The 20,790-nt window shown below is 51.5% G+C and overlaps 1 protein-coding gene across 1 annotated transcript; it reads left to right on the plus strand.

Moving 5' to 3' along the window:
* The first annotated feature begins 269 nt into the window (after positions 1 to 269).
* KY (kyphoscoliosis peptidase) lies at positions 270 to 20,790 on the plus strand. Its single transcript, XM_037407426.1, has 12 exons — positions 270 to 402; positions 1,445 to 1,507; positions 3,713 to 3,775; positions 5,892 to 5,966; positions 6,144 to 6,185; positions 6,855 to 6,905; positions 8,908 to 8,990; positions 9,356 to 9,464; positions 12,199 to 12,316; positions 17,863 to 18,051; positions 18,628 to 18,818; positions 19,889 to 20,790. The coding sequence occupies exons 1-12, from the start codon at positions 270 to 272 to the stop codon at positions 20,788 to 20,790; spliced, it is 2,019 nt and encodes a 672-aa protein (XP_037263323.1).

Here is a 20,790-nt window from a genome sequence, read left to right on the forward strand (position 1 = left end):
GGGGGCACGCTCTGAAACCAGACCCCCCCCTCCGGCCAAAACGCAGCTCCTTCCTCTGCTTTAGGAAATGGATCCCTCCTGCGATTTCCTTTCAAAGGTGACTTGTAACCTCTTCATTAGGGTCGGCTTTGGCAGAGCGCTCTGGTGCAGCTGGCAGGGCCAGCCCCAGCTCGGGGGAGCGCGCTCGCCTTTCCAAGGGCGGAAAATAAACACGGCAGCTCGCAGCGGCAGCAGCTCCGCGGGAGAACCGGTGCCCTGGCCATGCTCTGATGGGTACCATGGACTTTAAGACAGATCCCAGTGCAGTAACGATCAATTTGCTGCTTATTGTCCACCCTGAGGAGGCAGCCAGCAAGCAGAAAGGGCAGAGAGAGAGGCAGACGGAAGGCAGCCGAGGCGCAGGTAACGTCCCGCCTGCCATCGGTGCGAGGGAGGGGAGGGCTGCAGGTGCAGCACCGGCTGCCTGGTAGATGGTGGAGCGAGGCAGCAGCTTTGGAGCAGGGTCTGGGCTTCCCTCCCACCTTCTTTCTCCTCTTTTCCTTTGCAGACATGCTGCAAAACCCCAGACCTGGAACTTTTTTTTGTAGAAACCCAGCATGCATTTGCGGGTCCTCCTGGTGCAGGAGAGCCCTCGCTCGTGCAACGGTGCATGCTGCATGTTGCTTGGTGCCTGGCTCTGGTGCGTGCGACCCAGGGGACAGGAGGAGGTGACAGATGCACAGATACTAATCTGAGGACTATGTTTGCACCTTGCTCTGTCCCGCGGTGGCCCCAAGATGCCTCCACGGGCTCTCTTGGCTGTGCAAGGGGAGCAGGGCGAGAACTCAGCAGTTTCACCCCAGACCAGCACCTACTACAACAGACTACAGGGGCAAAACTGTTTTGTTTGAAGCGTGTCTAAGCTTTGTCTCCAAGGATGACTACCCTGAGCCATTTATAGCTACAGTTTGGGACAGTCTCCCTCGCCCAGCTCCTATGCTTCAGGGGATTTTCCAAAAAGCTAAGGCTGTGCTCTGCAACTGTAAGGGGACCCTCCCTGCAGAAGTAAAAGGAGAAAATGTAGTATTCCTGCCCTAAAACCTTGAGGAAAAGCCAAATTTTTCAGACAACCAGTTCCAGGCTAACCAGGATAGGCAAAGCTGACGCAGAAGTTGTGTTCATGCCTCACCTAGCACAGCACCCAGCACTACCCAGCTAGAAGCAAGCCCTAGCAAAGCCATTTAGACCTGGACTATTGCACTTTCCTCCTCCTGGTATTTCATACTCCAGCAACAGGGGCTGCAACAAACGCTGCAGCTGAGGCAGGGAAGGTGGATCCCGATGACACCTGTGTTTAGCTGGAATGACAGGTTACATGAAAGGTTTTGGAGTGCTTGGCCTCCAGGCAGTGCCAGAACCTCGCTCCAGGAGGACAGCCTGCCAATCTCACGTTTCTGTTTTATAGGTTTGCAGGATGATGGAAATGGAAACAGCAGATCACAGCCGTCTCAGGGGAGAGACCTTAACGGTATGTCATCTTCTCACTGTACCAATAAACTAACCACAGCACACAAACCCCATTTGCATTTAGCATTTAGCACCCAGCTGTGCCCCTCGAGCATGCTTGAAAAAACCCAGCGCTTTGGGGGGCTTCAATGGGGCCTGGAGCCATGTCCCCTCCCGGTTCTGCTCTGCCCCGTGGCCAGTGCCCGTCGGTGGCACTGCAGAGCCCAGGCGCAGCCACCTGCAGGGGATTCTCCTGCAAGCTGCCGTCGAGCTTGGCCAGATTTCAGGTGCACAGAGCTCTTACGTTTCACAGCCAGCTGATGGCAGGGTGTGATACAGTGCCCCAAATCGTTCAAGTTGCAGATAGAGCTTCCAGAGAGTTCCCCAGCACTCACACAGCTTAAGCAGAGTCTGGGGGGTGCAAGAAACCTCTGGGGTTTCAGCCCATCTGCCCACCAGTCCGTCCTTCATCTCCCTGCTCAGGGACTGCTGAGTGCGAGGCAGGTGCGATCGCGACCCGGGAACCGTGCGGCTGCTAGGCTTGAACGGTCCCCTGCCCGTTCCTCACCCCTCTGCCCTGAAACAGTTCGGAAGGAACACCTGAAGAGGTTACCCCTGGTTGCATGCAGCCAGGTGAAGGTGAATCAGAGCGTCCGATTTACTTTCCTGGTAGTCTAAGCCCAATGTGGTGCCTAGCAGAGAAAAGCGGGGGGCAAAGGTAAAGCAAGACAACAGGTAATTCTCCCGGTATCAGAGGGGATTCTAGTTCTAGCAAACAGGAGCTTTGCTCCCACAGGCCAAGCAACAGCAGCACACAAAAGCCACGGCTGTGCCCAGCGCGATGCTCGGCAGAGCCCTGATCAAAGCCCCTCTGGAACCAGTGGTGGCTGGATGGCAATCACAGACCGTCAGCAAGCAATATTTCACGGCACGATACAACTTTGGGTTTGGGTTTTTTTTTTATAAATCTGATGGTCTCAGACACCAGATAACAAAAGCCTCCACTCTGGGAAGCAGATAAATATGCAACACACTCTTTCGCTCCTCTGTCATGCTCAAGAGGGTCTGCAACCGGGGCTGCAGAGCACAAGTCAGAACCTCCATTACAAGCAAGAGGACAGTGTTGATCATTCAGAACCCTGAACTAATGGCAGGAGTATTTAGTATGCACATAGGAAACCTTCCCTCGCAGCCCTGCCTTAGGCACAATTTAAAACCCCATGAGGTTTACGAAGGAATTCAGATGCCAGAGGAACAGGCAGAGCCTTCGCTCCTCTAGCACCGCAGGGGTTAATAAATTCCCCTTTAATCAGCCGTGTGAGCATCTTGATGAAGCCTCTGACACCACCGAGCAGCTGGTGCTGCCACAATATTTACAAACTGTATTGCATAAGGCTTGCCCCAGCCCCACCGCGGCACACCGGCTGCGGCCCCGTGCCACGCCGCCATCCCATCATTCATGGGCCTGATCCTTGTCACAGCCACGAGGTGCAAATGGTATCTGGCCTTCGGGACGAGCCGTGAAAACCAGGTTCCTTGCGCTGGTCTCTGGTGCCTGGCAGGACGGTGATCCCATGACACTTTGAAAAAGAGTGAGGGATCGCCCTGGCCAAGGTCCACCCTGCCTCCGGCAAGGCTGGAGCATCCAAAGCCGCGCGGGAGCTCGGGCTCAGCATCGCCTGGCATTTGCTGGCTGCCCTGGCTAACTGTCAGCACAGCCCGGGGGGCAGATTTATGCCGCCTGCAACCACGTGGTCCCCGGGCACGCCAGGTGCTCCCCACACCTCCCTCTGCCCCCCGGACCCCGGGGCCAGCCGGCACCGCCGAGAGGGTCGGGGGCTCCCAGAGCACAGGGAGGAGAGGCGAAGATGAGGATGAGATCCTGACAACCACACCAACGCTTCCACTCAGGGACCGCATCACCTCCGAGCCCCCCAGGCTGCCCTTCCCTCCCACCCACCCCTCCAAACACGCACCCACTGGGCCAAGCACCCTAACCCCACCCTGAGCAGCAGCACCCACTCCAACCCTTCCCAAGGCTGGAGCATCCCTCTGGAGCAGTTCCAGGTGCCCCAAAGCAAATGGGCTTCAAAGCTGGAGAAGCGGGTCGGGCTTCTTGCGTTGTTACTTACTCCGCTGCTGAGCAAAGGCACCGATTTCACCCGCCTCCGTGCCGGGCGCGTCCGCTCTCTTCGAGGCGCTGAGATGTTTTCCTTTGTGCATCCAGGCCGGCGAGTCTCCTGGGAGCCCCGCAAGCAGGCGCAGCCCGTGACTCCCCACGCTAACGAAGGTGAGTGGCGACCCAAGGGATTCCAGTTCTTCAGAGCAGGGCTCCAGCCAGTCCCCGCTCCAGTTTTGCTGCAATAAAATAACCTCAGAACACCCCAAAAGAGCACAAAAAGCCCACCCCAACAATTTTGTGATCATGATCATAAAGAATTAAAAATCCCAGGGAAGCCTGGAGAATCCTTGGGTCTTTCAGTGTGGATGCAAGGAGGTGGCTCCTGGAGCACCTGGGCCCTCACCCCACCCCCCACCCCCCCCCACCCCACCCCACCCCCGACCACCAGGCACGGCACAGGTGTAACCAGACAGCACGGGGAGCGCGTCCTCCTGCCAACGTCAGTACTTCCAGTGCTGCTGGAAGGGGGCAGGAGCTGCAAGAAATAATGTTGGCGAAAGTTTTGCTTAAAAGAGCTGGGTGCAGAAGTCCCTTCGCAGGGTAGATCCTTGCAAGGAGCCATCCCTGCACGGGAGCAGGGTGCTGGGCCAGCTGCACCCAAAGCGCTCACAGGCCAAGGACTTCTCTGGCCACAGAGAACAAGGAGAAGGGCAAGTGTTCCTTCATGAAGGATAGCTTGATTAGGAATGGTAAAAAAAAAAAAAAAAAAAAAAAATCATAAAACCATCAGTAACCATTTCACATCATTAGTTTTTAAAGCAGTGGATGTAGCACTTTGAAAAAATTCTGTGGAATTACACTTTTTCATGAGTTAAGTGCTTTTTAAACTTACTGGAAGAAGGCATTCCTCACCGTTGAATTTGTTTCTTGAAAACAAAGAGTTTTAATCTATGGTGAAAAACTGAGAAGGTGGAAGTTGGCAAGAAAACCCGCAAAACCCCAAAGCTAGAAATAATGTTGAGAAATAAAAAAAGGACTCATGAAAATATAAAAGTCTTAAGGAAAACATACCATTTGCACAAAGTTGTCCCTTTGAGAAACAACTTCATTTTACCTTCAAATGAACCGACAAAATACACCAGCCAGCTATAATCTTGACACTGCTGATATCTGCAGTCATCCCAGAACTGGAGCAAGTCTAGGATTTAAAAGGGGATTTTTTTATAGTTCTTGCAGGTTTTCTTGCCTTCTGCTTTTGGGGTTTAAAGGCCATTGAATCTTTCTGCCTAATCACAGGAGATACTTAACTTTTTCTGAAGTTAAATGCTGCGGAAAAACTTACCCATTGATGAAAGTGCAGATTCGTACCTAATTAGCTGGTTCCAAGAGCTGCCTTTCAAGGAAAACCCCAAATGTCACGAGACTCTTGATAAAATTGTAGGAGGTAACAAACGGGACTGGATGGCAGCGCTGAGGTGCATTAACATCTTGACCTTTGGTCTCCAAAGTAACCTCTTGTCTGATCCGAAACGGGGAGCCTACGAGCGTGCTGAGGTCCTCCAGGGAACCTCGCTGATGGCAAAACCTCCTGAAATACTCACCCCAAAAAAATGCAGACTCTTTCAAAAAGTTCAGGTAATTCTTATAAGACGCTCCCTAACTTTTCTCTTTGTACTTCCCTCTATGAAACTTTAAACACAAGACCTCCAGCTGTCCATGTGAGGTTGTTCTGGAGCATCACTGCACACCTGGACCGCAGCTGCTCTGCCAGGATGCTGCCTCTTACAAGCAACAGCCTCTGCCAAAAATCTCAGTATCACAAGTCAAACCATTTTCATAGCTCTGAGCATTTTTCTGCTTGGTTCCAAGAAAAATCAATGAAAGAAATTGATTCTCTGCTTACCCTATCTCCATCAAGAGCTATTTAATATGGTGATAAACCTTTTTTTTAAGCTGCCACATAATCCTCGCTGAGGACCTCTGTTTTTTTTATGATCCACTTTATCACCTGTCAGGCTATAACGGGCTGCCTCTTATTTTTTGAGAATTACAAATTATACCAGAGGTCGCCACAGGCTTTCTGACCGTACAGTTTATCTTCAGGGTGCATTGTTTTGCCTGGAAAACCGAGCGCTTTTGTCCCTTCACAATCGCCAGAGCTGTTGCTTCTTTTGCTAAAACTAAGAGTGGGCTTCAGCGATGCCCTGGCAGGCAATCCTGCCCTTCCCCTCCACGTCCTGGTTAGTTTTCCCTTTCTTAGGGTTTTTATCATCATCTCTTGCAGACACCCAAGTGACGGTGGAGATTCACCCCAGGGACACCACCCCACAACTCGTGAGGAAACTCTCCTTTGGAAAAGGTACAGCCCGGCTTCACAGCCCGCCAGAGCGGGTCCAGGCGGGAGGGCAAAGGGGCCGCATCCTTCCCGCTGTGGAAGTAGGGAGGGCAAGAAGCCTGGGGGGTTGAGGAGACACTGTGCCCCTCGAGCAGGGCTGGGGTCACGGTGACGGCACTAACCATGCCGGGGTTGTTGCAGGTCCCCGGAGGCTGCCCAGCCTGAGAGGTCAGGACAACAAAGGTGAGGTTCTGCTCTACCACGGCACGTGTCTCCCAGCCAGCCCTTGCCCTGGAGGTTGCTCCCAGGAGGAGACAGGCTCCCTTCTCCCCACGGGGGCTCAAGGAGCAAAATCCTTCTGCTTCTGGGGCAGAGGGTGTCTCCCCCTCCTCCTGCTCCGGCCCTAGGATAAAGCAGGTGGTGACGTTCTGGGGGCCACAGTGTCCCTCAGAAGTCCTCCAGCTGCCGCACAGCTCTCTGCAGGGTTATCATCTAACAGCTCTGGAGCTCAGCTCTCCCTTCTTCCATGCCTGGGGGGTTTGGCCGAGTGGTGGGCAGGGGTTTGATGTCCCCAGCCCTTAGGCTAGAACAGGAGATGTCTGACTGCTGGGGAATGTGGCTTCTGCAGAGCCACAGGGTGGCAGGGAGGGGATGCAGAGCGAACGGCGGTCCAGGCGGCTTGCTGCATCCCTCTGCCCTCGGTGCAGGCAGCTTGCTGCATCCCTCTGCCCTCGGCACTCATGCTCTGCAGGGTGTTGACATCCATGTCCGAACGCGAGGGAATGGGCAAAGACAAGCCTCAATTCCAGCTTTTTCCACCCAGTCCTGCTCCCCAGGCTCACTTATTTCTGTTTGTCTTTTTTTCTTCTGCCAACACCCGCTCACCTCATGCTCCCTTCTCCACTTTGCCAGGCTTCCAGAGGACCGAAGCCCCACGGCCGCCAGGAGGAAAAGACCTGCACGGTAACTGTCAGCTGTCCCCTGGCCCCACGCTAGTGGCACCGCAGGGCAGCCCCAGCGACGAAGCCCATCAGCCCCAGCCACAGGGCTTGCCCTGCTGCAAGCCTAGACGGAAGCACACAGACGAGGGATTGAATTGCTGTTAGCACCAGCTTCCCAACCCCCTGTTCATCAGGGTGGCAGATGGGGGTGGCTTTGGGAACATCACACAAGCCCCAGACCTCCCCCAGGCCCACAGCCGAGGAAGGGCACTCTGCAAACAGGCTCGACGCGTGCTTCCTAACGGCACGGGGCGACCTGAGCTACCACGGACCCCCCAGCTGCGGGAGCCTGTGCAGCTATAACCTGACAAAGACAAAAAGTGACAACCAATTTTAAAAACCCAGCCCATTCCCAAAAGGCAAAAAGTAATTTTCAGAGCTGTAGAGAGTGGGAACCTTTAAAGGCATGAATCTGCTTTATCTCTCTTCAGGTCAGCGTAATAGCCCTTTGCAGGGAAAACAGAGATAAACAAACAAGCTGTTAAAGAAACAGATGCTGTGTGCCTACACACTGATTTTGGCAGGCAGGCGCCTGCCCGACTCAGGGATGCACCTGCATCCCACCCAGCAGCCTGCACCGCCACCGGGATGTAGGATGCAGGATGCCCCATGGCCCCTCCCCGGGCTGGAGGTTTCCAAGAAAAGCAAGGCTCGCATTAACCGAACGCCTTTGCAGTCAGGAATAGACCTTCTGGCCACCTCCCCAGTGGGCTGAAGCTGGCAGCAAAGGGGCCAGAGCCCCATTTTGGGGAGAGGGAGCAGGTGATGCATATGGATTTCAGAAGCACTGCTGGCTTCTCCACCAGGATAGGATGCTCTCAGAGCCTCCCACGCATCCCGCTCCCACTGGCATGCGCTGAGCAGGCAGCAGAGGGGTGTCCTGCTTGCTTACCAGGGGTCACAAATAAAGCAGTATGCAACCAGCCAAAGCCTCTGTGCCCCCGCGCACAGCCCAAGGCAATTCACATCTCCTTGTCACCTCTCCGGAGGCAAACAGCAGCTCTGTGGCACCATTCATTCACCTCTCCCAGCACCCGGGAGTCACACAACAGCATTTTCACTTCGTGATCTCTTTTAAATCCTTTTTTCCCAGCAAAATAACAATCCTACAGAGATAGCTAGAAGAATCTCTTTAGTCCTCAGTGGCTTTGACAGCACATGACAAGGGGAGAGATTGCCGTAGAGCTCAATTCTCCTCTCACCAGCCCAGAAGAAAAGGCAGAGCTGAGCAGGCAGCGGTCCAGGGGAGACATCCATCCAACACATCTCTGTTCCGAGCTATAGCTGCATCACTCAGGTGGCTCACTGATGAGAGAGAACGGTGTCAGTTCATTTGAAGACTGTTAAAAAATAAGTTATCGGATTAATTAGGGCAAGTTATTAACACTTTGTTCACACAGAGTAGAGCTGGGAGCAGAGAGCCTGCAAAGTGCAGGCAGGGGGGCAGGCACACTGGTTTCAGTCTGGCCGCTCCCCGTGTTCCGTTCCTCGTGTGTTTGCATTCAGGCAGAATCGTGGCCCTTTACCACACAAAACAGTCATCGCTTTCAGCAAAACTACTGGAGAAACCCCGCTCTTTTCTGGTTGTTTTTTTTTTTTTTTTTTTAAAGTCATGTTTTTGCCAGGGCTTCCATAGCACGGATTTTCCCCGGGACTTCTGCATTGTATCTCATGCACCTCCACACAGCGTCCCGGGATTTTCTATGCTGTTATACGGTGCCAGAGATGCAGGGGCACCTCCCACTCCAGTGTTGCCCAAATTACCCCAGACTAGACAGGATGGCTCCTGCTTCCTGTGCAGCTGGCAGGGACCTTCTGCGAGTGCCCTCGTGTCCTCTGCTCCCTAAGCACCCGCTGATGGATGCCTCTGCGGGCTGGCCAGGGGGCTCTGCAGCATCCCCTCATTCAAGCCAGGAAAAATATCCCCTCCCTTCCCCAGACAATGACAACTCATTTCTTCCCAGCATATCCATGGGACAAATCCTCTTTGAAATCCATGCCAGTAGATCTGCAGCAATTTGAGAAGCTGGATGCCTACGCATTAAAAGTAAGTCTTGCTTTTGCCTCTGTCCTCCTCCCAGCTCCCCTGCAGGGATGTTCCTTGAAACCCAGCTACCAGCCCTAACGCCAGCTTAGCCTCAGCCATCGGGGCAAGCGCCTCAGAACCTCCCAAACAACTGAAAAACCATTTCCCTGCAAAGAGCAGCAGCACAGATCCCAATCTAGGAGGGAAACCATTGAAACCTGGAACTACAGCTTTGTAGTTCTATTTTTAACAGAGCTTGTGTTAGAGCAGTCTCCTGGCAGGTGGGGTCTCACTGGCTTCAGAAGAACAAGGCAGCAGGGAGGCATGGAGACCTACCATAGCAATTTCTTCACCACGGTCTTGCAATGCTTCCTCTTCACAAACAGGTGAACGTCAAGAACAGCGTAGAGGAACTCGTTAAAGCCCTGCTCAAACAAGCCCGGACTGATCTGGAAAAAGTCCGAGCCATATGGATGTGGATATGCCATCACATAGGTAGGCTGAGACCTGCAGTGGAGAAGATAAGGCTGCATATGACAATTTGCACGCTACGCGGCCATTGCAGCTTCCCGCACACCGGGTGGGTTAGTTTCACGCGGCGAGCGGGAGGAAGGCGTACCGGGGATGTTTATCCAGGAGCATGTTCGGAGGTTCCCACAGTCCCTCTCCGGGCACTGCCAGGCCTGACAAGGTTTGTGTGGAAAGGATTTTTTCCCACGTGATGAATCTGTAACTCCTACCTGACTTACTCGAAGGTGTAACCATACAAGCACCTATCACCTAAGCATGAAGCCAGGCTGCCAAGCACCAGGGGCTTGGTTGTCACCTTCAAAGGCATCCGACCCCAGCAGAGGTTTCATCTCCACCACCGTCCCAAACCCCTGTGCCACCCTTCCCAGCACACTCTGCTTGCTGGTGCCTTCGCTCCAGGATGGTCTCAGCGTAGCGTAGGTACCACCAGGAACCATCCAGCTGCCTTGCCCAGTTCGGTGTCATCACAGCTGCTTCTGCAGCTCCTCCTTGGGCAGCAGACCACCCCTTGCACGCCTGGACAGCCGGGCGCTGAGCGGGAGGTGCCCTGCGGCCCCTGGCAGTCTCTGGGCAGTTTCGTCGCCAGCTTTGCCCCTGTGTTTTGTGGACACGTCCCGCGCTCCAGTTTCCAGCTGGTCCCTAAGTGCGTTCCCACCAGCCACGCCAGCGCAGCAGAGAGGCCAGCTTTCACAGCGCGGGCTGCCACCTGCGCCATCGCCGCCCCTGCCCGCGCGTGCCACCCTTCCGACTTGCACAAGAGCTGCAATGACGCAGCTGCCCCTGCCCTTTCCTACCCAACCCCAACCCAAGCAACACCAGAGTTTCAGAAATAACCGAGAGATGTGAAGAGGACGAGGAAGGAGGAGGAGGCAGCATTTGTAGCCTCTCCAGTCCAGCACATCAGAGGGAGCAAAAGGTGCCTTGCTCCTTTGTGGGGGTAAAATGGGTGCAGAACTTGATGGCGTTTTGAATAGCATATGCAGAAATGTTTCTTTCCCATTAACTCCTGGGGCAGAGGGAGAGAACTACAGCTATTCTTTCCCTCGCCTCTTACACATCCTGATGGGTGCAGTTTGCTGGCTGGACGGGCCAGCTGACGGAGAGCAGAAGAGCAGTTTTGGAAGGGCAAGCCTAATCTCACGCCTACTGAGATCAGCAGAGCTTTGCCAGCAGCTGCATGGTTAGCATAGTTAGGTCAATCCCAAGCAACTTTAATCTTGCCCTTAAATATGCAGACTGCTGATTTCACAGCATTTCCTGAAACTGAGCATTTGACTCATCCCAGTGCCGAGCTCCCAGCGGCTGCTGATCATTCGGTCTTTATGCTGTTAACTCCCCTCTGCCTGCCACGGCCCGGGCCAGGTCCTGCCCGGGACAGCCAGTCTGGCTGGAGTCGCTCCGTTTACCTTACACACATTCACGGGCTGTCGCTGATCACGGCATACATGCCAGGGATCAACTCACACGATTTTTCACGTCCTCTTGGCCCCTGTTCTCCTTTCTTCCTGCAGAGACTGACCCCTGTTTACATGCATGGGAAATAAACACAGTGCTGGGAATTTAAATCGGCTCACAAAAACGCAAGGTGTCTCTCCTGGAGGAGCACTGATGTATAAACTCCCTCTCTGGATCTGAAGTGAGAGCGCTGCTCCCTGGGCGTCTCTTCCCACCCAGTCCAGCTCCCTGCCTGTGACAGACTGCTCCTCCATGCAGCAGTAGCACCAGAAGGAATTATTTTAGCTATCATTTCTAGCATAAAGCCACATGCAGCCAGCTGGCTCCCCGTACCCCTCGGAGTGCCCTGCCGCTTTGCTGGTGGCCCAGCAGCCCAGGTGGAGAACGCCAGCCCTTCCCCCCGCCCCACGAGCCGGCCCCCCGGCAGCCGAGCCCCCTCTGTAAAAGCCAAGCGGTTGCAGCACAGATACAGCGTGGTGCCAGCGGTTTTTTCCTCTTCCACAGCATTAAAGGATGAATGAGCTGATGCAGCATTCCTTAGAGCTTTGTCAGAAAAATATGTTTGTATTTTAAGAAAGAGGTTATGGACATGGCCAGGGTTGGTCAGTATTGAACTGACCTTCCCAGACCAGTTCCTCAAGCTCCGTCTGAAGGAACCCTGCTGCGCCTCTTTTCTGCATTCATTCAAACAAATTAAGATTTCCTACGCTTCCAGGTATTAATGACTCACTAGCAACAAATCATTTCGGGTACTTCCCAACAAGATACTTTCCAGGTATTTTTAATGCAAATTGCCTGTAAAGAGTGCAAAAAGCTCCATGGTTTCCTTTGACACTAACACAAGCCCAACTCCTTCGCATGCAGAGCTCTGTTCTTTACGGGGACTGTAGGTCCCCCCAGTCCCCCCAGTTAAGGACTCTTTCAGTCCTGGGACTGTAGGTCCCCCCACATGAGGGAGCCCCTGGGGAGGCCTCCTTTCTCTAACAAAAAGCAGTTTTCCTCCCCTTCAGATTCAACTGCTGAACCTCAGCCCAGGCTCAGAACAAGCGGTGGCGAGCGACAGACCTTGTCCCTCTGCCCCCAGCCCCGTGACATCCTCGTGCAGCAGGTGCCACGGCTGCCGCTTGTTTCTCTTTGCTCGCGCTCACGGAGATGAAAAGCAATGCAATCGCTGCTCCTGCTGCCCATCGATCCCACTGCCTCAGGCTTTTGGATGAACTTATGTCTGTGTTCCTTCCCGCAGAATACGACGTAGTGGGCTACCATAACAAAAGCCAGCTGTCGAGCAAACCCATAGATGTGCTTCAGATGGGGAAGAGCATTTGTGAGGGATACGCTGGGCTCTTTGAACAAATGTGCAGGTAAATTAAGTTCAGAAACATCCAGTGCCAGGGAGCGTTAACATTCATTGTCATCTCTGTGCCTGTTCTGTCTGCCTTTGCATTGACTGATGTGACTTTAAGCAGGACGTGGAACTTTAGCTTTCAGACCATGCTGTGGAAAAACAGCAAGTCCTAGAAAGGTCAATTTTGCTTCCTACTCCACTCCCTCCACCCACCCCCCCTCCCCAGCATAATTTACTTTGTGCCATCTGCTGAGCTTCGCATTGCATTAACATAATGGCAGATGAAAACACAGAGCTAATTTGTTTAGAAGAAGCCAGGTTTTTCCTTTGAGTATCTGTATGTGAAGGTTAAAAGCATGGCAAGACTTAAACAAGAAGGGCTGTCGTCTCCAACATGCTCCCGTGGAAGAGGTAGGCACAGCCCCAGAAGGAGCTTTCCCAGAACCTTCTGGAGATGCCCTCTGCCCCCACCACCGAGGCACCGCAGGGACACAGCCCCACACTCCCCACACCGTTTTCTGCGGTCAGTCTCAAGGTGCATCACCGCGGAGGCCAATACTGCAATCCCCGTTCAATAGCTACGTCGGCATCTAATGACTAAAACCCGTTCTCCTGCCTACAAAAACTTTTTGACTTCACTGGGGATGAGTTGCATGAAGGAGCGGGATTTCCCCCCCAGAGCAGGACTTCATGGTCACAAAGCCACGCTGCAGAAGAGGCAGCCCCCCCCCCCCCGGCAGGGAGCGCAGGTGCCTCGCAGACGAATGCAGCGCAAATCCCTGCTCCCTCATGCTTCCCCACCCCAGTAAAGAAAGGAGGTGCCTGTTGCCCAAGGCGACCCCCAAGCACCACAGCAAGGAGCAGCATCTGGCCTCTCCCAGCTGGATGCAATAGTTTGGCTTAGAGAGGTGGTGAAGGCAGGACGGTACCTGGCAAGTTTGGGACCAGCCTTACGTAGAAGTGTTGTCCAGGAGGAGGAAACTCGACCTGATGACGCAGACACAAAATTGGAAGGGGATTCCTAGCGGCAGAAAGCGACGATGATGTACTTTCCTAAGAGCGTGGGCTTGCGAGGTGGCTCTCTCAGGGAGCACCTTCTCAGCAGAGCAGCTTCCCTTTACAAGATAGCTTGTGAAAATTAAAGACCAGTTATTAATTGGCTTTCCACACCACGGAAAAAAGATCTGGGAAGGTTTTCACCATGAAACAAACAAAATCTACAGGGAAAAGGACAGATTTTAAAAAAAAAAAAATCCTGTGCCAGATGCTAAAGTGGTGAATGCTTCCAACCAATGACATATCCCACCATATCAGATCCTGCTTCCTAAAGAGTAAAATAAAGAAACAGGATGATGAAGTATGAATTTATAACTGCATCTTATGGAACAGTTATTAGCAGCTAGAAGTAGGGGAAATTTGCAACTGTTCATTAAAAAGCATATGTTTAGTTCATTAAAAACATTAATATTTCCAACGATATCTTTCACTATTTAAAGGCTCTGTTCATCTACTCTTAATTCCTCAGTTCCAGGTTGAATACTCATTTTGTCATTCGGGAAACCTCCCAGTCATCCAGCCTATCACTTTTGTCAAATATCAGCTAAATGTTTATCTCTTTTCTTGAGAAATATAACCAAAGACACCAATCCTTTCCAACAAGGGGATCTCTGCATCCCTTCTTCTTGTGCACCATTCAAGTATTGTGCTGAGTCTAAGCGTAAAGGCAAGAGACAAAGAGCAGTCTTATACAAAGATTTTTTCAGAGCCAAGTTTTGGGTGAAAAAAAGGTCCTTTAAGGTGCCTTTTTTTACCTGGCTCTCATAGAAGCAACTTCCACAAACAACCCAATTTGCCAGTCCCCAGGAGTCTCCCCAAAGGCCCTGCTGAAGTCAGCAGCTGACACTGATTGAGTCCTACTTGTCCCCGTGCCAGCGGCGAGAAGAGTTCCTGTTGCAGACACAACACTGTCACCTCCGACCACAGCTCTGGCAGCCAGACTTCTTCCCGTTAGCAGACTCCTGTCACAGAGGAAAGGTGGGCACGGAGAGTGGGAAGCCGGCCACAAAACATCAGTTTCTAAACATCAGATGTAACAGCAATGAATGTAAACACAGGCTCCCGACCAGTATTTTAGCAGCATTTATCACGAATTGGCTTCTCAGCTGACAACCAAACTGGAGGAGGCAGAGTGGCCGAGTGAATCAGAGGGGAAATTCATGAATTCAGTTTAGGGCAAAACCTAGCAGCCTGGACTCAGGGAGAAACTCGCCTACCAGAATTAACAATGAAGGCAAAACAACTATTTGCACTTCAGAGGTTTCAGCACCGTCTTTACGAGCAAAGCTGACCCCACTCCCTACAGTGGACCTGACCACTTGGCTGCTCCTTATTTATAATTAGTCTGCAAATAATCCAGGTTTCACATCCTCTTGCTTTTCCTGTTTTCTATAGTCAGTAGCTTTCCTTCTTTTCAGGCACAGGAGAGTACACCTACCTACCACAAGTACAAACCATTCTGTCTCCCTCTGGAGAAGCCAGATTTGTTTCTTCATTAGATGAAATCATCAAAGTCAACCTGAAATCAAAGGGAAGAAGGTGCCACTGAATTCCAGTGACACCTGTAGCAAGATCCAGATTAGTTCCTACTCTTTCTGAAGCAGAAAAGCAATGCAGCCTTTAACCTCCTTGCTGCACCAAGCAGATCACAGAATCACAGAATGGTTTGGGTTGGAAGGGACCTTAAACATCACCTAGTCCCACCCCCCTGCCACGGGCAGGGACACCTTCCCCTGCACCAGGCTGCTCCCAGCCCCGTCCGGCCTGGCCCTGGGCGCTGCCAGGGATGGGGCACCCACAGCTGCTCTGGTGACATTTCTTCCTAATGTCCCGTCTAAATCTCCCATCTTCCAGTTTCAAACCATCCCCCTTGTCCTGTTGCTACCAGCCCTTGTAAAAAGTCCCTCTCCAGCTTTCCTGTCAGACCCTTTAGGCACTGGCAGGCTGCTGTAAAGTCTCTTCTCTTCTCCAGTCTGAACAGCCCCAGCTCCCAGCCTGTCTCCACAGCAGAGGGGCTCCAGCCCTCTGACCATCTCTGGGGCATCCTCTGGACTTGCTCCAACAGGTCCATGGCCTCCTTATGCTGGGGGGCCCAGAGCTGAACGTGGCACTCCAGATGTTGCCAACTGTTTCTTAATTCAGCTCTTCTAGTCCACCTTGTATTTAGGTCATCTTCTACCATCACATTGCCCCTTCAAGCATTTCTGGAGATCTTTTCAATCTTCTCTCTGTCTGGTTAATTTATCTATATAAAGTCATTTACACAAGAACAGACGCCGTAAGTCTTTTCACCAGTGCAGGACTGCTCTTTTACAGGAGGTCTCAGCCTGGGTTTTTGTTTGTCCGTTATTAGAGAACCTTTGAACACATCCCAGCACAAGCTCTTCTTGCTGCTTTGCTAATGTCCACCGTAAGTGAGAGCACAGAGAGGACGAAGGGCAGAACTTGTCCCTTAATGTTCTCTCTGAATATCCCAGCTAAAAAGAATGTCTAAAGAAGCCTAGAAGGATTAGACGTCAATCCCCATGAAATTAGTGGGAATTTGGTACTTAGCTCCTGTTAGGCCCCTTTGAAGCTCCTAGGATCAAATCTTCCTTAAAGTTCCCGGGCCAGCTCCTAGTCTCAGTTACCCCATGTAAATCCAAGCTCTCACCAGTCTTGTCAGTGGAGTTGCTCCAGATTTACTGCCCAGCTCCACGTTAGAATTTGGCTCACAGGCGACTGCGGGCTGGCAAAGACTTTACAGACCACCTGCAACGCCAGGTTCCTCGGCGGCATTCCTGCCAGGCTTGCCAGTCCGTTCTGAATACCTCGCGTGACAGGCGGTGCCTCGCGTGGCCGCGCAACAGCCCAGGCTAAGCGAGAGCTGGCCGGCACGCTCCCTCCTCTGCGCTGGCCACCCCGAGCGGGGATGGGCCGCTGCCGCGTTTCTCCTCTCCATGGAACCTTCCCTTCTCTCTGCAGGCTGCCCAGCGGGAGCTCCCAGTGGCTCTCCATCGGCCCTTTGCAGCTGTGGACCTATTTTTGATACTCTTTCTTAAAGAATTTATGAAAGAATCTAAGAATTTAAATTGATAGTCTTAAAGAAAGAGTATCAAACAACAAAGTAACACAAAGACATCCAGGTTTGAGTTTAGCGAGCCTGCATGAGAAGCTGAAGTGCCCACCTTCCCTTTAAACCCGTGACACCTCCGTGAAAAAAGCAGCCCTCCCTGTAAGCATTACTGCACTGCCAATTACAGCCCGTATCTGTTTATCAGACCTCGACTTCTTAACAGCCATGCTAATTATCTTCCCCATAAATATCACTTTTCTTCTGAGTTCAGCCCACATTATGCAATCTTGCTCTTGAAGCATGCACAGTTTATTACTGAAGCTAGCTGTTCCATTTAACGTACTTTTCAATGGAGAAGAAAAATGTCAATACCATCCTACGCAAAAGACAATCCTCTAAGTGAAGCAATTTTAAATTAATGCTGAAATAAGATGCCAAAGTTAGAATCCATTGCTATCAACAGCGGAGAGCTTCTTAACACAGCGCTTATTTAAATCTTATTTACACATCAACCCAGGTATTCTTTTTTTAAAAAAAAATAAATAAAAAATAGATGATTTAATCATTTGTACCCTGGGCAAGCACAAGCTCACTCTTTAAGGAAACTAAATCAGCATACACTATCCCGTGAGGTCTACGATATCTCAGCTGGTGTCAAACACCAGGCCTACCGGCACAGAGAGAACACAAGCATGAACAGACGCACTTTTAATTTATAATTACACGGGCTAATTGTGGACAGCATCAAAGGGATTCCACTGAGTAACAAGACAGAAAGCAATTAAGCACACTTCATCTTTGTCAACCTCCTCTAACAGCGCTGAATTAAAGGTGCATCAGAAAGAGGAAATATGCAAAAACAGGAAGAGCAAAGCCCCTTCCTCCAGTGGGACACTCTCTCCAAGTCCCCAGGCAAAGGCTACAAGAAAAATCGGCCCCTGCCCAACACCCCGGGCGTCATTCCCTTGGGTTACTCTCGCATGCCCACCCCCCACGAAGCCATTCGCTAGCACAGCGCAGTCTCTACACGATGTCAGTGGTCAGAGGGGAGGACTCGCCTGTCTCCAGCCGCGCCAGCAGGCTGGTACAGGACGGCAGCCCGAGGAAAGCTGCACAAAGTGCAAAGATCCTCCTATTAAAAAAATACACCACCCCAGCTAACAGCAAAGGTGTTACAAGAATTGGAAAGTGCAATAACCTGGGCATTTAGCACAAGAGCCTGCCCCCAGGGTCAGAGGTTGGGAATCTTCAGAGAGAAGCACACTTACACGCTTCGGACATTTAAATGCCCACCCTGGGACTCAGCTGCAAGGAGGCACCCGAGGAGCTGACGGAGCTGGTCCACAGGATTGAAGTCTGCCAGACTTCGTTCCTCCTTCTGTCCTTCCACAAAAGTACGCCGAGAGGTTTAAAACAGAAGTGTCCTGCTGCATCTTACTGTTTCCTTTTAGTATTGCAGGAATCCAGTGCATGAAGCTCTCGGGATACTCTAAGGGGTACGGGTACAAGATGGGGCAGACCTTTACGGGGGACTCCGACCATGCCTGGAACGCAGTCTACCTTGATGGAAGGTGGCACTTACTCGATAGCACCTGGGGAAGTGGTTCTGTCGATGATTCTTTCACCAAGTTCACCTTCAGGTAAAGAACCATCCTCTACGTTAATACACAAACCTACCCCAAAGGCAGAAGGAAAGCTGATGGGTTTGGCACAACCACCAGTGACAAACTTTAGATCCCACCGCAAGACCCAGAGCCCTGAGCTGCCTAGACAAGGGGTGGAGCAGGTGCCTGTAGAAAGGCAGCGGCCCTGAGCAGCAAGCTGCTCAACTGCTAAAAGCAAACTTTGCTTATCACATCTTCAGTTCGTGCAATGCTACGTGGCACCTGATCCAGGGCTTTCAGCTGCCTGAGCCAGGGTGCCTCCACACTTTCCAACAACAAGCAGTGCCTCCCTCTTTCTTCAGGAGCCCGTGGTTGCAGGGAGTAGTGCAAATACCCTGGGTTTATCCAAAAGCTCAGCATTTGCCCTGGAAATGGAAGACCAATGCCTCAGGCTCCTTCTCTGCCTGGAGAATTTCAAACCCGCCGGTCTCGGTTTTTCAGCGGCCCAAAACACTCCAACTTCCTCCTGCTGAAACCACCGCCACTGTGCAGGGGAAGCATTAGTTATTTATAATTACTCATCTTCCTTTCATCTCTTCCTTCTCCTTCCAGGTACAATGAGTTTTATTTTCTGACTCACCCCGCTCTGTTCATTAACAATCACTTCCCAGATAACAGTAACTGGCAGCTTCTTAAACCAACACTGACGCTGAAAGATTTTGAGAGTAACATGCTGCACAACAGCAACTTCTACATGTTGGGCCTGCTGACGGCACAGCCGGAGACAGCTGTCATCCAGACAGGTAACACCCTGCCGGGGGGAAGCTGCAGAGCATCTTTGCTTATGCAGCCCCCCACCCAGCACACACTGTTGTGCGTGTAGTGAATGACATTGCCAGCTTGGTTCTGGCAAGCAGAACGCACTCAAAGCTCTTGGGGCAGAGGAAGGTCTTTTTTATCCCCTTTTTTCTTTTTTTTTTTCTCTTTTTTTTTTTTTTCAAGCCATGAAAAATTGTAGCAGCCCTGGATCTAAAACAAAGCTTCAGTCAGCAGCTGAAGATGAGTTACTCTATCAGCCAGCATCACTGCTGCAAAATCAGAAGTATTTCTATTATATATTAGCAATTCTGGCTTGGAAATGAGACTAAAACCTTTTACAACACTCTGAAAGTTTGAATTACTGAACAATGCATAAACAGGCACTTCTTTATGCAATACTGAGCACGCCGAGTAAGCCCAGCAGCTCTTTCAACATAAAACTATTCAGGTAACCCCACGGAACTCCAGGGCCCATTTAAGATCACCTTCCTCAGATTTTAAGAGCTGCAGGAATTTAACTAGGCAGCTAATTTATGAATGCTAAGAACACAGACTTAAAAGGCAACAACATTTTAGGACTTAACGCTGTCTTCAAGCTGTTTGGGAACAGGCTCATAGGGAGGTAGATTATCTCATATCTGCATACTGGAGGGTTCCCGCACTTCCCTCTGAAGCTTCTTGGAACAGCTACTGGACTAGCAATCAGGTCTAATCACACCCAATTAAGCTCTTCTCGAGCACACGGGCTGACAGTACTTTCAATGATAGCTCACACAGGCTTTCATATTCTATAGGACCACAGCTCCATTTCAGTGTATATCAAAACAGGACAAATGCACATCTCCAAAACAAAGGCCACTCTTCATGCGCCCTTTTTGGGGGCCGCTGAGCTACGCAGACAGCTGACAAGCTATGACCTGTCAATTACAGCTCTTTATTTTACTGTTAGAGAAGCAGCAATTTATTGGGACAGATTAGTCTTCCCAGAACAGGGTGTACATGCAAAAAATCTACTGAAACTCCTATGCATTTTCTTTTCCTTTGTATTTCACAGTAAATGGAAAAGCCTCTGTATCAGTGGATTGCCGTTCTGCCACGTTATTTACGTTTAAGCTGAAGGGAACAGACGAACACGGTTTAATGACTCTGAAAAAACATGGAATGAAGCTGGATATCTACCCACAGAAGACAGGGAGTCATAAGCTGCAGATCTTTGCCAAGCCCTCCAAAGCCTCGGAAGACGTCTACAGCTGTGTGTTAGAATACGTCGTAGAGTGCAAGTCTGTGGACAAAGCCATGCGCTTCCCAAAGGACCTGCACCAGCCTGTTGGGCCAAGCTGGTTCACGGAGCGGCAAGGGTTCCTGAGGCCGTCACACCCCGACCCCATCATTCCCACCAACGACGGGCGGTGTTCTGTCACCTTCACCCTGGGCAAAGACATAAGCGTCTTGGCCTCGCTGCACTCCGACAGCAGCAGCCTGACAGAGGATATGGGGAGGCGGCACATCATGCAGATCCGTCGTGGGAACCAAATTGAGTTGAAGATCCACCTTCCCCACGCAGGGAACTTTGTTCTGAAAATCTATGCCAAGAAGAAGTCAGACCCTGGCAATTATGACTACATCTTCAACTACCTCATCACTTGCCTGAACACCGAAGTGAAGTGGCCAGCTTTCCCTCAGAGTTACAGCAAGTGGGTGGAAGACTACGAAATACTGGAGCCACTCTCTGGCTTGCTGCCGGCAAATCGCAACGTTCAGTTTAAGCTCAAAATGCACGGGATAGCGAAGGTGCTAGTTCAAGCGGAGAACGCTTACCCTCTCACCCAGAGCAGAGGCTACTGGGAGGGAACCTGCAACACCTCAGGATGCAGAGAGGTGTTCGTGATGGTGCACGAGAACGCTAACCACAGCTTTTACTCACACGTCCTGAAATACGAAGTCGAGACCCAGTAA

The sequence above is a fragment of the Falco rusticolus genome, chromosome 13 (assembly GCF_015220075.1).
Source record: "Falco rusticolus isolate bFalRus1 chromosome 13, bFalRus1.pri, whole genome shotgun sequence".
NCBI classification, from domain to species: domain Eukaryota; kingdom Metazoa; phylum Chordata; class Aves; order Falconiformes; family Falconidae; genus Falco; species Falco rusticolus.

What these genes read in the sequence shown, in the direction of transcription:
- KY (XM_037407426.1), top strand. Translation starts at nt 270, where the DNA reads ATGGGTACCATGGACTTTAAGACAGATCCCAGTGCAGTAACGATCAAT. An exon ending in TCAGGGGAGAGACCTTAACG is followed by an intron (nt 1,508 to 3,712) that starts GTATGTCATCTT and finishes TTGTGCATCCAG; the next exon opens with GCCGGCGAGTCTCCTGGGAG. An exon ending in TTCACCAAGTTCACCTTCAG is followed by an intron (nt 18,052 to 18,627) that starts GTAAAGAACCAT and finishes TTCTCCTTCCAG; the next exon opens with GTACAATGAGTTTTATTTTC.